We start from the raw sequence: 16,864 nt of genomic DNA on the forward strand, positions 1-16,864 counted from the left end.
AACTTTATCATTGGACTATGATTACATGGGCGTTCATTATATTCCTATTGCAACGTTTCAGTACATTTGGAAAATGTAATAAACTGGAGAAAAGTTATTACAATAAACTAGAGACAGAATGATGTGACTCAGACTAAACTTGGTAGTAAAAACAGAGAACGAATAAATTCAAGATATATTTTGGAGGTAGAACTGACAAGACTGGTTAATTACTAAGATGTGGTAGATGAAGAAAAGGGGAAGAACCACTGGTGTAAATAAATAAAACACTCCTGACAGGGCGCACATTAGCTCCGCCCTTGTCCTCTGGACCCAAGCGGAGGAAGTGAGAAAAAGGAGGCGGCCGCCAACTACCGGCAAGCTTCCTGTCTGGTGTCGCAACGAGACCGTAAAGCAAATCTGTTTGGCTCCTCCCCCATAGTGGGCGGCCCTGAAAAGTGACAGGAACCAATGGCGAGCAACCCTTCGGGGCCCTGGTCCAATGACTCTGGAGCTGGGCGGAGTCCTGCGGCACGTGGCTCGTTGGCGTTCTCTGGGGCTGCCCTGGCCATGTCTCTTGGGGTACCCCAGCAGGTCTTTTGGGGTGTACAGAAGGTCTGCTGAGGGGGTTCAGCCTCTGCGGAGGGGCTTCGGCAGTTCTGTCGCAGTGGGAAGAAGTCGTGCTGCCAGCTTTAAACCCGACCTGCGGGAGCCAGACGACCCGGAGGGATGGGGCCAGCGCCTGTGGGAGCACAGCTTCACGGAGCTGCCGGCGATCCGGAGGTGGGTGAGCCATCTGGGAGGACGGGGTGCTCCACGTGGTGGAGGTGGCAAAGCCTGACTGCTCGCCAGCAAGGAGCACGAGTGCGGGCCCCTCTGGATCAGCTCCATTCGCCCGGTGCTTCCCGCCGGGCACATGGTGGCGCGCCTGGAGCGCTTTACGCGGGAGGCTCTCCCGGGTGTGGGTCTGTGAATGGGGGGCGTGGTCCAGGGCTCCAGTGGAGAAGGTTTGGGATCCCGCTGACCAAGATTTGAAGTCTGCTCACAGTATAGGCATACCAACTGTGGAACCTCGAGCTCGCGGGACTTCTTCAAGTGTTCGTTTTCTTCCAGGATTATTGTGAGGATGGGGTGACTTACTGAGTGTTTTCGCCAGAGCCAGTAAGTTCTAGTTCTTTCCATCACTAATTAAGCACTAAGGTATACAGTGCTAATCAGGGTTAGTCAGGGCTTGCTAGGGGAGATGGAACCTGGCAGGATTTGAATAGAGAAAGAGTGGAGATGGCATTTGCAAAGTCCCAGGACTGATCCAGCAGAATTAGAAGCACCCTGATGCATGATACCTGGAAATACAAGGAACTCAGGCGTGGCTTAGGGTAGGGCCCAGTCAGCTACCACCCCTACCAGTGCTGCTTGCTTGTGTGTCAGGTAGACAGGGAACCCTGAACTCCAGGAGTTCTCAATCTAGAGCTCAGTTATGTTCTTCTAAGGAATGATGATCCTGAGTGTTACACAATCTGACTGCCATTCAAAAGAGGGAGCAGATGCAAGTAAAGCTTTTACCCATTTCCATCAGGTGGTACTTCGGGCAGTGAATTATCGATAAACATCTATGACCTCACACTGGTTTCTCCCTCTCACTGGGCACAGATGATGGAGTCAACTCTGGAAGGCACAGTCAAGGAGGGGAAGAAGGAATTTTCAAAGAAGCATGCAGTGGCTGGGTCTCCAGTGGAGGGTCTCCTGCAGCCAGTGAAGCTTAGCCGGGCAGAACTGTACAAGGAACCTACCAGTGAGGAACTGAATCGCCTTCGGGAGACTGAGAGCCTGTTCCACTCCAGCTTGCTTCGTTTACAGGTACTGTGTGTGGCTGGGGCTTAGCTGAGAGGGGCAGACCTGAGATCCTGAGGATAAAGGACTCTCCTCACCCCTTCTTATAGGTAGAGGAGCTACTGAAGGAAGTGAAGCTGTCAGAGAAGAAGAAGGAGCGGATTGATGCTTTCCTACGGGATGTCAACCAAAAGATCATGAGGGTGCCCTCAACCCTTGAGACAGAGGTAAGACCGGTGGTATAGGACACTGGAAAGCCCAGAAGAGGTCCTTAGTGGGAGCGTCTGAAACAAGGGCCTTGCTATTCTCTGGAGAGGTTAGGGTGCCAGGAAGCTTATTCTCATAGCCAGGAAGCAAAGCTGGGAGTGTGATTAGTCACATGTTCATTCATTTAGCAAATGTTTATGTGCCTTGCAGTAGTTGTGTGCTTAGGCTGCATCAGTGAACAAAGCAGCCTGTTTTAGTGTTGGGGTTATGGACAATAGGTAATGAGCATGACAAGTAAACTACATGGTAAATTAGAAGGTAGTAAGCACTATGAAAATAAGAAAAAAGTAGGTCGTGCCGAAACCGGTTTGGCTCAGTGGATAGAGCGTCGGCCTGCAGACTGAAGGGTCCCAGGTTCGATTCCGGTCAGGGGCATGTACCTTGGCTGCGGGCACATCCCCAGTGGGGGTGTGCAGGAGGCGGCTGATCGATGTTTCTCTCTCATCGATGTTTCTAGCTCTCTATCCCTCTCCCTTCCTCTCTGTAAAAAAATCAATAAAATATATTTAAAAAAAAAAAGAAAAAGAAAAAAGTAGGTCGAAGGAAGGGGATTATGGGAATATTAGAGGATGGGAGTGGTTTGTGATTTTTTTTTTAATAAATTTTTTTTTAAAGAGAGAGGAAGGGAGAGGGAGGGACAGAAACATTGTTGAGTGAGAAACATCGATCAGCTGCCTCCTACGCAGCCCCCACCAGGGATCGAGCCCACAATCTGGGCATGTGCCCTGACCAGGAATCGAACCTCAACCTCCTGGTTTATAATGATGCTCAACCATTGAGCCGCACTGGCTGGGCGCCGTTTAGATATTTATAACATCATTTTCAGGCCATACAAAATTATCAATTTAAAAATTAGCCTGCTATATTTGGTCAAACATTTATTTTAAAAATATATTTTTATCAGAGAGAGAATCATTGATCCCCTGCCTCCTGCTTTCCCCCTACTGGGGATCAAGCCCACAACAGAGCATGTTCCCTTGACCGGAATCAAACCTGGGACCCTTCAGTCCGCAGGCCGACGCTCTATCCACTGAGTCAAACCAGCTAGGGCTAGTCAAACATTTAATTAACTCACCCCTAATGCCTTGGCAGGGCCAGACCAAATGATTTTGCGGGACTTAAATGGCCCATGGGTCGGACGTTCCCCACCCCTACTCTAAAGTCAATAAATACAAATTTTAAAAATACATAAATAAAATTATTTAAAAAGTAGAACAGAGTGGGACATAGGTGAAATCAGGGAAAGGACTTAGGAACCTCTTATGTAGTGATCACTAAAAAATGGTGGTTTAGAGATGTGGCCATGTCTGGATGTCTTTTGAAAGTGAAGTGGGAATTCTTAACAGATGAGTATGGTGATATAAATGTTTTTGGCCTGAGCAGCTAGTATGGAATTACCTTCATGGAGAAGATGTGTTTACAAGAAGATCAGGAGTTTGGTTTCAAACATGTTGACGTTTTGTATTTGAGAGGTGTACTAGGCATCCAGGGGACGTGTTCAATCAAATCAGTATGTATCACTGTCTCTGTCCCCACAGCTGACTGACCAGGCATGGCTCCCAGCTGGAGTTCGAGTGCCTCTCCACCAAGTGCCCTATACTGTGAAGGGCTGTTTCCGCTTCCTGCCCCCAGCCCAGGTCACTGTTGTGGGCAGCTACCTTTTGGGCACCTGCATCCGGCCGGACATCAATGTGGATGTAGCACTGACCATGCCCAAGGTGAGGTCCAGAGTTCAGGGGATGGAATGGCCTGCTACTGTACTACTTACAAATCCCAGAGTCCCTCCCTTTTCCCCCCACCTGTTGCTTGTCAGTGGATTGAAATCTGAATTCTAAGTCAAAAGAGTAGGCCACTGCAATTATCTTTAGAGGGCTACTCAGATGAGCCCTTAGGCCAGTTGCTGTCCCTCTACACCTTTGCAAACTGAGTATGGTGTTGCTAGCCCTGACTCGGGCATTCTGGCTAGCAGAAAATTCCTGGAGTTGCTAAGCTATAATTCTCACCTTGGCTTCATCTGGGCTCCCAAACTCTTGAACAGTAAGTACTTAAAGTGCGTGGCCATCTCTCTTTTCTTGATCCTCTTCAGGAGATCCTACAGGACAAGGATGGGCTGAACCAGCGCTACTTCCGCAAGCGTGCCCTCTACCTGGCCCACTTGGCTCACCATTTGGTCCAAGACCCCCTCTTTGGCAGTGTTCGCTTCTCCTACGCCAATGGCTGCCACCTGAAACCCTTGCTGCTGCTGCGGCCTCATGGTGGGTGGGGACACACACACACACACACACACTGGGCCTAGGGCACAGGATGGGGTGATAAATCCAGTGGGGGAAGCATAGGACCCTTAGGTCCAAGGTGAGAGGCTTGGGCCTCAAGTTTGAAGAGGAAGGTATAGAGATCTCAAATTCTGAGGTGGGAGTGCATGGGGCCCTCAAGTAGGTACAGGGGTCCCTCTGGCTCCAGGGTCTCCAGGGTCTCAGTACCCTCTGTCCCCTCCCAGGGAAGGATGAGCACCTGGTCACTGTCCGTCTCCATCCGTGCCCTCCACCTGACTTCTTCCGCCCGTGCCGCCTGCTGCCCTCGAAGAACAATGTGCGCTCTGCCTGGTACCGAGGGCAGAGTCCTCCAGGCGATGGTGAGCAGGCACTGGTGTCAAGGTGGAGCTGGAGGGAAGGGTGTTGTGAGAACTTTTCTCATGGCTTTTCTTTTTGCCCCACAGGTAGTCCAGAGCCTCCCACCCCCCACTATAACACATGGGTCCTGCAGGACACAGCCCTCCAGTCCCATGTGCAGTTTCTGTCAACTGTGCTGGGCTCAGCCTTGGGGCTGAAGGATGGTGTGGCCCTTCTGAAGGTCTGGCTGCGGCAGCGAGAACTGGATAAAGTGAGTTGGGAATGGCTCAGCTTCCCTGCCTAGCTGAGTGGTGGGCTGGCTCTGAGCTTGGGCCTCTCTCTCCATCTTTCTTTCAGGGCCTGGGAGGATTTAGTGGGTTCCTTGTCTCCATGCTGGTTGCCTTCCTCGTGTCCACACGCAAGATCCACACCACCATGAGCGGCTACCAGGTCCTGAGAAGTGTCCTGCAGTTTCTGGGTGAGGCAACTAGGCTTGGAAAGGCCAAGAATTCCACTCATCTTGGGGATCCTTTCGGCTTGTCAGGGACAATTTGGTCTCTTGCCATCAGATAGATGAACAAATTGAGTCCCAGAGTCAGTGGCAGCCACCTGGCCGGAGGGAGGGGTCCCCAGGGAGAGGAATATTTTCTGACGCCCACCTTCTCTGGTTCACTTCAGCCACCACAGATTTGACCGTCAATGGGATCAGTTTATGTTTCAGCTCAGATCCTTCCTTGGTGAGTGGGGCAGGGCTGAGTCTGGGCAAGAAGACCTGAAGGTGAGCCCCAACTCTGACAGGCTTCTCTCTCCCCCTCCAAGCCGGCCCTGGCTGACTTCCACCAGTCCTTCCCTGTTGTCTTCCTGGACTCCTCAGGCCGCCTCAACCTTTGTGCTGATGTCACTGCCTCCACTTACCACCAGGTACCAATGGTTCCCCACTCCAAGGCTCCCCCGATGTCCCCGCCCTGCCTCTGTCTTTTCTGCCAGCACCAGAACTCAGAAACTCCTCTCCAAAGAGCTTAGGTCTGAGCCCTCAGGTCATGAGGGGAGAGTTCAGTGGTGGCAGTCTCACAACTGAGTCTCTGTGCCCCAGGTGCAGCACGAGGCACGGCTGTCTATGGTGTTGCTGGACAGCAAAGCTGACGATGGATTCCAGCTGCTGTTAATGACTCCCAAACCCATGATCCGGGCTTTTGACCACATCCTGCAGTAAGTTTAGGGGTGATGGGGTATGTCATTGGGTCCTGTTTCCCTGGGGCTACAGTGATGGGGCAGAGGTCCTTAGTCAAGTGCTCAGATTTTCCTGGTTTTGGGGGATAGAAGTGATAGAGGCCAGCAGTCCCTGATTCTCCTTCTGTCCCTTTATGCCCCATCTCCAGTCTCTTTCCACTGAGCCGTCTGCAGGCAGCATGTCACCGGCTGAAGCTATGGCCAGAGCTGCAGGACCACGGTGGGGACTATGTCTCAGCTGCTTTGGGTCCACTAACCACCCTCCTGGAGCAGGGCCTGGGGTCCCGGCTGCACCTGCTGGCCCACTCTCGGCCCCTAATCTCAGAGGTGAGGTGGTATGGATGGGTCAGAGTTTGTGGGTCAAAGGTGGGTTGGATTTAGGGTCCCAGGAGATACAAAAGATACACCATCCATCTAATTAACAAGTGGGTTTCCAGACCAAGCTCAGCCTTTCTGCACTCTACAGTGGGACATCAGCCAGGATCCACCGAAGCACAGAGACTCTGGGGCCCTGACTCTGGGATTGCTCCTTCGGCCTGAGGGACTGACCAGCGTCCTTGAGCTGGGTCCAGAGGCTGACCAGCCTGAGGTGAGGAACTCTGAGGTCTGAGGGGTGATTTGGCCCTGTCTTGGGAGGCCCAGTATGCACATTGGATTGTTCTCATGCCACCTGGATTGAGGCTCATCAGGGAAATTTCTCTCTTTCTCTCTCTCTCTCTCTCTCTCTCTCTCTCTCTCACTATATGTGTGTGTGTATATATATATATATATATATATATATATATATATATATATACACACACACACATACACACACACATATATATGTTATTGATTTCAGAGAGGAAAGGGGAGGGAGAGAGAGATAGAAGCATCAATGATGAGAGAGAATCATTGGCTGCTTCCTGCACGCCCCCCCACTGGGGATCGAGCCCGCAACCCAGGCATGTGCCCTGGACTGGAATCGAACCTGGGACCCTTCAAGTCCACAGGCCAATGCTCTATCCACTGAGCCGAACCAGCTAGGGCTTTCAGGGAGATTTCTGACAGAGCCCTTCTTCGTTGATCTCTCCAATTACTCCTTTACTCTCCTTAGGCTGCTGACTTCCGCCAGTTCTGGGGATCTCGCTCGGAGCTTCGGCGTTTCCAGGATGGAGCCATTCGGGAAGCTGTGGTCTGGGAGGCAAGCTCTATGTCCCAGAAGCGCCTTATTCCCCACCAGGTGGTCACCCACCTCTTGGCACTGTGAGTGTGGGCATCTGAATGCCAGGAGGCAACTGTGGGCTGGGGAGCCTTTTAGGAGGGTCAGGCCCAGGCTTTTGGGGTGAGCAGTTCACATCCAGCAGTGGACTCCTAGCCCCCAATGCGTACACTGTGTCTGTGCCCCTCTTCCAGCCATGCTGACATCCCAGAAACCTGTGTCCACTATATGGGAGGCCACCTGGATGCACTGATCCAAGGCTTGAAGGAGGTAAGGGCCCTGGTTCGGGCTTGCAGTCAAGCTAAGGATTGTAGAGGAGCCTGTGTGGCTGGATTGGTTGGGGTTCGAGAGCCCTTACCACCTTAGCCAGGCTGCACTTCCTGGATTGTCCAGCAGAGGGGGTGCTGGCTCTGCAGCAGCCTGAGTAATGGCAGATTCCCTGGTGGCAGTGGGGTTGGTTCTACAGGGTCCTGGCCTCCTGACTGTTTTCTCCCTCAAAGACCTCCAGCACAGGTGAGGAGGCCCTGGCAGCTGCGGTGCGTTGCTATGATGAACTCAGCCGCCTGCTGTGGGGGCTGGACGGTCTCCCACTGACTGTGTCTGCTGTGCAAGGAGCTCACCCAGTGCTGCGCTACACTGAGGTGAGGCGCGAGAAGGCAGGGAGCCCTTTCTCTTCGGTGATCCCCAACTCTACTTGACCCACCTAGCATTCTCCCAACTCCTGCCTCTGGGCACTCCCCCTTCCAAATTCCAGGCCCCTTCTTCAGCCTTCCTTATTCCATAGGTGTTCCCACCAGCTCCAGTCTGGCCAGCCTACTCCTTCCATAAGCACCTTCCAGAGCGGGCCTCGCTGTTGCCCCGGCCCGACAAGCCCTGCCCAGCTTATGTGGAGCCCATGACTGGTGAGGGGGCTCTTGGGAGGGGATGAGAGGGACTGTTCCCACCCCACGCTGCAGACTGAGACCTCTCGCTCTTCTCCCCAGTGGTGTGTCACCTGGAGGGCAGTGGCCAGTGGCCACAGGATGCTGAGGCCATACGGCGGGTTCGGGCTGCTTTCCAGCTGCGCCTGGCAGAGCTGCTGGCGCAACACCATGGGCTGCAGTGCCGGGCCACGGCTACACACACTGATGTCCTGAAGGTTAGGCTGGTGCAGGGCAGGGACACCCCTGGTGAGGGGTGGACAGACGTGTCAGGGCGCCCCAGGCAGACGTGTACCTCCCATCCCATGCCCTCTTCCAACAGGATGGGTTTGTGTTCCGGATTCGTGTGGCCTACCAGCGGGAGCCCCAGATCCTGAAGGAGATGCGGAGCCCTGAGGGGATGATCTCATTGAGGGACACGCCTGCCTCCCTCCGCCTTGAGAAAGACACAAAGCAGTTGCCCCTGCTCACAAGCGCCTTGCATGGGTATGGCCCCCTGCACAGGTTCTTCTGTCTGTAGACCCATTTCTGCCCCCACTCGGTTCTCCTGGCCTGCCTGCCTCTCTGGGAAGCCAAATGGCGTAATATTTAGGGATATGCGTTCTGGTGTCAGGCAAATTCTAAAATCCTGGCTTTGCCATTTCACTGGCTAAGAAAAAAAAAAAATCCCTTTCGGCCGATTCCCCCCAGACCTTATTCTTCTCATCTATAAAATGGGAGTAATGCTAAGACCAGCCTCTTGGGTCATTAGTTAGGAAGGCATGAGGTCATACGTGTAATGCATTAGCACAGAGCTAGTGTTGGGTGAAGTTTGAATCAATAGTGGCACGAGGGCTGAAACACTGTTCTTGGGCCCTTAGTGCTTGAGTCTCATTGCCACTCCCTCTTCCCCTTCCTCCCCCCAGACTCCAACAGCAGCACCCAGCCTTCTCAGGTGTGGCTCGGCTGGCCAAGCGGTGGGTGCGCGCCCAGCTCCTGGGTGAGGGCTTCACTGATGAGAGCCTGGACCTGGTGGCTGCTGCTCTTTTCCTGCACCCTGAGCCCTTCACCCTTCCCAGGTGATTCCCTCCGCCTTTTCTCTAGCCAGGAAGTTCCCCTTGGGGCCAGCTTTTATCCCTTGTGCTGTACCTTCAGTCCAAATGGGAGAGGGTGGCTCAGGCATGTGACAGAAGGGGTTCTGAGACATACCCTCAATCTATGCCAAGGGGTCTAGCCCCTAGACTGCAGGAAGCTTGGGGATGTGGGGCTGGACCCACTTTGCTCACTCCTTCCCCTCAGCTCCCCCCAGGTGGGCTTCCTTCGGTTCCTTTTCCTGGTATCAACCTTTGATTGGAAGAACAACCCCCTTATTGTCAACCTCAACAATGAACTCACTGGTAAGTGGTAGGACTTTGTGGATTGCAGAGTGTGGCAGGCAGGGGTTTTCCTGGTCAATCTCTTAGGTTTTCCCTGTACCTCCCCTTTCCCAGATTGCTACACTTGACCCTGGTTGCCTTGGGGTGGGGAATTGGTAGGAGGGAGAGGCCCAGAACAAGCCTTTAGGGAACGCTGAGACTCAGAGATGTGATTTAGCCACGTGATGACCAGAAACAGTGGGCTGGGGGTAGTATGCAGGCTACCTGGAGGGCTGTGAAGGGGAGAGGAGAGTGGAAGGGGGACTCTAAACACCAGGTGAGGAGTCTTGTGTGGTAGGGAACAGGGAAGGGTCAGATTTAGAATAGATGCCCACTGCCCTGGGTGGGTAGCTCACTTGGTTAGAGCATTGTCCCAATATACCAAGGTTGTGGATTCTATCTCTGGTCAGGACACATAGAAGAATCAGCCAATAAATGCATAAATAAGTGGGACAGCAATCTCTGTCTCTCCCTCCACCCCCTTCCTCTGTCTTAAAAAAAAAAAAAAAGTTGCCCAGACCTCTTGGGGGTGGGGTGGGAGTGATGCTTTCTGGTTGTAATATGAGGAGCTCCTGGTCCCAGCAGAGAGGAAGGTGTCAGCTTTCTAATCCCCCAGGTGTGTGGGAGCTTGGGGTGGGAGGGGGCCGGGGCCAGGCCTCAGCTTGCACAGGCCTGGAAACCAGATGGGTGCCAGGCAGTGGAAAATTCTTCCTCTGGGCTGAGGCTGGTAGTTAACGCCCTGCCTGACTGAGGCAAATTCCGTGTCCCTTTCACCGCTTTTGCCACCTGGAGGTGCATTGGAAAGTCCTTTTGATGGGTAGCTGCTGGGTGTACAGGAGGAGGACCTGGGGCGGTAGAGGGTATCTGGGGGAGAGAGGCAAGGTGAGCCAGGATTCCCTCTTGTCCACAGTGGAGGAGCAGGTGGAGATCCGCAGTGGCTTCCTGGCAACTCGGAAGCAACTCCCCGTCATGGTCATCATTACCCCTCAGGATCGCAAACACTCCATATGGACACAGGATGGACCCTCGCCCCAGGTTCACTCCCATCTCTGCCCCCAAATGTGTGGTTTTCTCCCAAGGGAAAAGCAGGCCTAGCCTGAGCTAAGAGAGACCTGTGGTCAGGTCGGACTGACTTGATACATGTGTCCCCCCAGATCCTGCAGCAGCTTGTGGTCCTGGCAGCTGAGGCCTTACCGATCCTAGAGAAGCAGCTAATGGATCCCCGGGGGCCTGGAGATATCAGGGTAAGCCCCTGACCAGGACTGACTCCAGCGGCTCTGGGGATTCCACCTTTGAACCTGGAAGTCCGGCGTTCTGGGAGCCCTCAGAGGATGCCCAGTCCCCTGTTTGTTGAGATTGAAGCTGCCCAGGGTGACTGGCAGTGGCGGGGCCTCAAGGAGAACCGGAGGCCCAGCTCCATCCAGGCCTCATGTCTCCAGCCTATGCTCCTTGTGCTAGGCCCAAGCTCGCACCAGCTGGCTCTTGTTTCTGCCTTCACGTGAGCATTCAGGCCCATAATGGGTGGTCACATCAAGGGGGAGAAATCAAGATGGACATGTAGAAAGGTTTGTGGTCAGTTCTGAACTCTTCAGTGGGCACTGTTGACCCTCCCTGTCCTTTCTCAGACAGTGTTCCGGCCACCCTTGGACATGTATGATGTCTTGATCCGCCTATCTCCCCGCCACATCCCCCGGCACCGCCAGGCTGTGGACTCACCAGCTGCCTCCTTCTGCCGGGGCCTGCTCAGTGAGCCAGGGCCCTCGTCCCTGATGCCTGTGCTGGGCTACGATCCTCCTCAGCTCTATCTGGCACAGCTCAGGGTAGGTCCTAAGGGCTGACTGACCCTGGGGAGGGGACATGGAGGTGACTCTGTCCCGTAATCTTGTCTCTGTCCTGCTCTTTCTTAGGAGGCCTATGGGGACCTGGCCCTTTTCTTCTATGACCAGCATGGTGGAGAGGTGATTGGAGTCCTCTGGAAGCCCACCAGCTTCCAGCCCCACCCTTTCAAGGTGTGCTGGCTGGTGACAGCCATCTGCTCCTGAGTGTGTACATATGGTTCCCTGTGGGCGTGTGTGTCTGTGTGTGGCCTGCTCCATGAGTGACCCTGTGTCAGGTGTGACGTGTTGGTGTCTCTGGGTGTGTCTTTGTGACACTTCATTTCTCTGATTCCCACAGGCCTCCAACACAAAGGGGCGCATGGTGATGTCTCAAGGTGGGGAGATGGTGATGGTGCCCAATGTAGAAGCAATCCTGGAGGACTTTGCCATCCTGGGTGAAGGCCTGGTACGGGCTGTGGAGGCCCGAAGTGAGAGGTGGACTGTATGAGCTCCAGTCTCAGGAACAACCTGTGGATGGACAGCAGGATTTTAGACCTCTGGAGCAAGGTGTCAGTGGTGGGACCTCCACCCTCGTTGCATATGGACCCTCCATGGAGAGCCTGATGACTTGAACACACTGAATCGTTCCCAGCAAAAGTCCTGTCCCAATTCTCTGTCTAATGCACCAGCATTGGGGCAGGGGCCATGATGTCCTATGGAGTCCCCTGGACCTGACTGAATTCCCAGAAGTTGAGGCAGACGGGACTGAATGAACCCAGGAGTTCCATCCATCTGTCAGCCCTGGCCTGGGACTTCTTTTTCTTCCTAGGCCGCTCCCAGAAGCCCGGAAAGGAGGACATGTGCCCAGGGCTGGGGCTCTGTCCCCTTCCCATTGCCAGGATATGTGCCTAGACCTCTGCATGTCCTTTGGTGCATTATTGGCCTTTACATGGGGCCCAGAGCAGATGTGGCACTTCCTGCGGATCAGAGCACCAGCACTGAGCAGTGGAGTGGGGCTGGTAGATAACACTGAAGGGCCATCACGCCTTCCGGTGTTGGTTCTGCTGCTTTCCAGGGTGGGACCTGGAAAAGCACAGAGGACAGGAAGAAGCTATGTGGGTGAGGATGAGGGGGCTGGTCACCCCCCCCCCCCCCCCCCGCCCCATCCAGGAGAGATGCAGAAGCACAGAGTGCTGCTCTGGCCTCTCAGTGTCCAACACCCTCCACCTCTGCTTCTGCCCATTCATGTCACGGACCACCCGCAATGTGCCGCGTGGGGGTGCCTCGGTGAGCCAGACCAAGTCCTGCCCCAGGAGCTCCAGTGCTCTGGGGGAGGATGCTGCTTCCTTTCAGCCTGATCCATACCTCCGTACAGCAGCCCCTCCCTTCTCCATCTCCCCTAATCTTGCTATTTTTCTAGACTCAGATTAAAAGTGCCTCCTCCTTAAACTCTTCCTTCACCCCGACCAAGAGGCTCTTTCCCTCTGAAATCATTGGAGCAGTTACTGTGCTTTGCCATCACTAACAGCACCACAAACTCTTCTGTTGTCTTAAATTCTGGTTTAAAATTAAATCATTTAATTTTCTTATGTTCTTGGCTTGTCTACCTTTTTCTTGGGGTTTTAACCTTGTCTCCTATATGTAAGCTCTTTGGGGGCAGGGAGCATCTTATTTACGGGAATTTGGTCATACACTCATACAAGCCCTATGAAGGACGTACTTCCAGTTACCTGATTTTCTGAAAGACGGAACAGGTTCAGTGGTAGGCCGGGGCCTGTTTGTGGAGGAGGGACTTTGATCCCTGTCTGTGGGGCTTCATCCTCAAGATGATAAGCCAGCCAAGACCGGTTTGGCTCAGTGGATAGAGCGTCGGCCTGCGGACTGAAAGGTCCCAGGTTCCAGGTTCGATTCCGGTCAAGGGCATGTACCTTGGTTGCGGGCACATCCCCAGTGGGGGGGTGTGCAGGAGGCAGCTGGTCGATGTTTCTCTCTCATCAATGTTTCTAGCTCTCTATCTCTCTCCCTTCCTCTCTGTAAAAAATCAATAAAATATATTAAAAAAAAAAAAAAAAAAAGATGATAAGCCACATATGGGAACTCTGGTCTCCTAGTCTTTGTGAACCCATGCCAGCCCCTACTTGTCACTCATGGGACAGCGGGGCCTATGGTTGAAATTAGCATAGCAAATACATTGATTGGCTTTAAAATACACACATATCCTATATAATAGAGGTAATATGCAAATTGACCATCACTCCAACACAAGATGACCGCCACAAGATGGCCAGCAGGGGAGGGCAGTTGTGGGCAATCACGCTAGCAGGGGATGGACCAAGCCTGCAAAGGAGGGCAGTTAGGGGTGACCAGGCCTGCAGGGGAGGGCAGTTGGGGGTGACCAGGCCTGCAGGGGAGGGTAGTTGGGGGTGACCAGGCCTGCAGGGGAGGGCAGTTGGGGGGAACCAGGTCTGCAGGGGAGGGCAGTTGGGGGCAACCCAACGGGCAAGGCAGGGCAGTTAGGGGTGACGAGGCCAGCAGGGGAGGGCAGTTAGGGGTGACTGGGCTAGCAGGGTAGGGCAGTTGGGGGCGACTAGGCCAGCAGGGGAGGGAAGTTGGGGGTGACCGGACTAGCAGGGTAGGGCACTTGGGGGCAACTAGGCCAGCAGGGGAGGGCAGTTAGGGGTGACCAGGCTGGCAAGGGAGGGCAGTTGGGGCACCTGGGCCAGCAGGGGAGGGCAGTTAGGGGCAGTCAGGCCTGCAAGGGAGCAGTTAAGCGTCAATCAGGCTGGCAGGGGAGTGGTTAGGGGGTGATCAGGCTGGTAGGCAGAAGCGGTTAGGCGCAATCAGGCAGGCAGGCAGGCGAGTGGTTGGGAGCCAGCAGTCCTGGATTGTGAGAGGGATGTCCCAGATTGGAGAGGGTGCAGGCTGGGCTGAGGGACACCCCCCCCCCCTGCATGAATTTCGTGCATCGGGCCTCTAATATATATATATATATATATATATATATATATATATATATATATATATATATATATATATATATATTTATATCAGAGATGAAGGCAGAGGGAGCAAGAGATAGAAACATCAACAATGAGAATCATTGATTGGCTGCCTCCTGCATGCCCCCTACTGGGATAGAGCCTGCAACTGGGTCATGTGCCCTTGACCGAAATCGACCCGGGACCCTTCAGTCCACAGGCCGATGCTCTATCCACTGAGCAAAACTGGCTAAGGTCATTGATTGGCTTTGTAAGCTAGGGTCTACATCTCTCCCAGTGCTGTTCATTCATGAACTCTGCACATCAGCAGCCAGGGTTTATTTTCTGTGAAAGTCAGCTTCAGGCCTGTAGCTTCTGACCCTTTCCACAAGCCCAGTTTTGGATTATCCCAGTGAAAGCAGGGGTCAGTACCCCAGGCAAGACTGTGTAGCAGGTGGCTTCAAGAGGCGCACACAGCCCTAACCGGTTTGGCTCAGTGGATAGAACATCGGCCTGCAGACTGAAAGGTCCCAGGTTCGATTCCGGTCAAGGGCATGTACCTGGGTTGTGGGCACATCCCCAGTAGGAGGTGTGCAGGAGGCAGCTGATCGATGATTCTCTCTCATCAATGTTTCTAACTCTCTATCCCTCTCCCTTCCTCTCTGTAAGAAAATCAATAAAATATATTAAAAAAAAGAGGTGCACACGCCAATCCCACTTTGGAAATAAGCCCCGGCCCTGCTACCTTCCCAAGTGATCCTGGGCAAGTCACTTCCGCTTGTTGGGCTTAGCCTCTCCACCTTTAAATAGGCATGATAGCCGGGCCGGCGTGGCTCAGTGGTTGAGTGTCGACCTATGAACCAGGAGGTCACAGTTCTATTCCCAGTCAGGGCACATGCCTGAGTTGTGGGCTCAGTCCTCAGTGGGAAGCGTGCAGACAACTGATCAATGATTATCATTGATGTTTCTATCTCCCTCTCCCTTCCCCCCTGAAATCAATAAAAATATTTTTAAAAAATTAAAGTAGGCATGATAATGGCTTTGTCAGGTACCCCATGTGGCTAGGGAAGAGGACCGAGAACTCATAAACCCAAGGAGCTGCACCATCCTTTCTGTACTCCTTGATCCAGCTTAAGGAGTGGGGTGGGAGCGGGGGAGGGGGAAGCAGGAAGGCCAGGCTCCTATTTCAATCCCTCACAAAACCTGCTTTCCACAGATTTTCTCTGCAAGTAGGTGATGAGGCTGGTGTGGTCTAAGATGATTTCCCTGGAAGGGGATGGGGGCATGAGGAGCTGGAACCTCAGGGAAAGAGAAGGAACTTCCGTGTGAGCAAGGTTATGCAGGGTGATGTGGATGACGCATCCCCATGGTTGCATCTGCTTCTGGGCCTCTGCATTTACCTTTGCAGGTGGACGCGGGTAGGCTGACGGGAGGAGGCTGGAACTCTGGATTCCTACCTGCAGCTTTAAATGGCTTTAATAAAGCCTTCCCCTTCTTGGGGCTTCTGTTTCCCCATTTCTGTCAGAACTAAGCCTCTCTATGTAGTTGCATTTAGTGAATTCTCAGAGGGTCATCTCTTCTGTCTGTGGTATCCAATAACCTTCTCTAAATCAGAATCCTTTTAGCTAAAGACCCTATTTTTCCTGCCCAACTCCTTTGGAGAAAAAGAACAAGATTCCCAATCCTAGGAGGTCCTTGCAGCAAGTGACATTCAGCAAAGTCCTGAGGGTGCTTGGTTACTGACCTATTGTCAGATTTGGTCTAGCCCAGTGGTCGGCAAACTCATTAGTCAACAGAGCCAAATATCAACAGTACAACGATTGAAATTTCTTTTGAGAGCCAAATTTTTTAAACTTAAACTTCTTCTAACGCCACTTCTTCAAAATAGACTCGCCCAGGCCGTGGTATTTTGTGGAAGAGCCACACTCAAGGGGCCAAAGAGCCGCATGTGGCTCGCGAGCTGCAGTTTGCCCACCACAGGTCTAGCCCAAGCCCGCTCCTCCCCCAACCCCCCCCCCCCCGCATAAATATACACATAAGCGGTCGCTTTGTGAGTCAGAGATTAATCCGGGTGAGCCATAAAGGGGCGGGGAAGCCTGGGAACGTGAATCACCCCTACCTTTCTCAGGAAAGGCCAGCCTGCCCCTTCCCCGAAGGAGCAGCTTGTGGAACTAAGGGGGACCAGCAGGTTCCAAACCCAGAGAGAGACACTTCCCTCTCCCACTTCAGTTTCTGGAAGGGGATGGGGAGAATAATTTTTCTGGTTTGCATGGGGCCCAGAGAGGTGTATGAACTTCCAGGGTCACACAGGAAGTAGGGAGTGGAGCTCCAGAGAACCTAGGTGTCCTGGCTCCGGGCCTTGCTGCTGAGTCTGAGCTTTCTTAGGGCCAGGAGTGGGGTGAGGAGGAATAAAGGACTAGAGAGGCCTGAACAATGGGGCAGGGAGGAGTGAAAAGCCTGGCCCCCTCCCCTGTTCTGGGCTGCCTGCCAGCTTTGCCCCACTCCCTCTGCCCAAGGCAGTTGAATGAAGCTGTTATCAGCAAGACCCAGAGAAGGAGCAGTCAAGCGTAGGGGTCGGGGTGGGAGCGTGAGCACTCCGGTCCTCCTCAGCTCAAGCCTGGGTCTCCTCTGTTCCCCGG

At 53.4% G+C, this 16,864-nt stretch overlaps 1 protein-coding gene across 2 annotated transcripts; it reads left to right on the plus strand.

The window, feature by feature from the left end:
• Window positions 1-533: 533 nt before the first annotated feature.
• NOL6 (nucleolar protein 6) lies at window positions 534-13,249 on the plus strand. Of its 2 annotated transcripts, XM_079790279.1 has the most exons (27): window positions 534-762; window positions 1,093-1,140; window positions 1,630-1,836; window positions 1,920-2,036; window positions 3,615-3,794; window positions 4,163-4,331; window positions 4,574-4,708; window positions 4,793-4,956; window positions 5,043-5,163; window positions 5,364-5,422; window positions 5,505-5,606; window positions 5,779-5,894; window positions 6,065-6,242; window positions 6,382-6,504; window positions 7,012-7,160; window positions 7,311-7,386; window positions 7,617-7,757; window positions 7,901-8,018; window positions 8,100-8,254; window positions 8,359-8,522; window positions 8,942-9,094; window positions 9,315-9,412; window positions 10,341-10,465; window positions 10,585-10,674; window positions 11,056-11,250; window positions 11,338-11,439; window positions 11,606-13,249. In XM_079790279.1, the coding sequence occupies exons 3-27, from the start codon at window positions 1,630-1,632 to the stop codon at window positions 11,753-11,755; spliced, it is 3,387 nt and encodes a 1,128-aa protein (XP_079646405.1). In that variant the 5' UTR covers window positions 534-762; window positions 1,093-1,140; the 3' UTR covers window positions 11,756-13,249. The 2 variants fall into 2 exon arrangements, with proteins under 2 accessions (XP_079646405.1, XP_079646404.1); XM_079790278.1 differs by lacking the exon at window positions 1,093-1,140.
• Window positions 13,250-16,864: the final 3,615 nt, after the last annotated feature.

Source organism: Cnephaeus nilssonii (assembly GCF_951640355.1).
Source record: "Cnephaeus nilssonii genome assembly, chromosome: 14".
Classification (NCBI taxonomy): domain Eukaryota; kingdom Metazoa; phylum Chordata; class Mammalia; order Chiroptera; family Vespertilionidae; genus Cnephaeus; species Cnephaeus nilssonii.

Excerpts from the sequence above, each read along its gene's own strand:
- NOL6 (XM_079790278.1), top strand. The coding sequence starts at position 709 with ATGGGGCCAGCGCCTGTGGGAGCACAGCTTCACGGAGCTGCCGGCGAT. Across the intron at positions 5,607-5,778 it reads CTGCCTCCACTTACCACCAG|GTGCAGCACGAGGCACGGCT; the intron begins GTACCAATGGTT and ends TCTGTGCCCCAG. Across the intron at positions 8,255-8,358 it reads CACACACTGATGTCCTGAAG|GATGGGTTTGTGTTCCGGAT; the intron begins GTTAGGCTGGTG and ends CTCTTCCAACAG.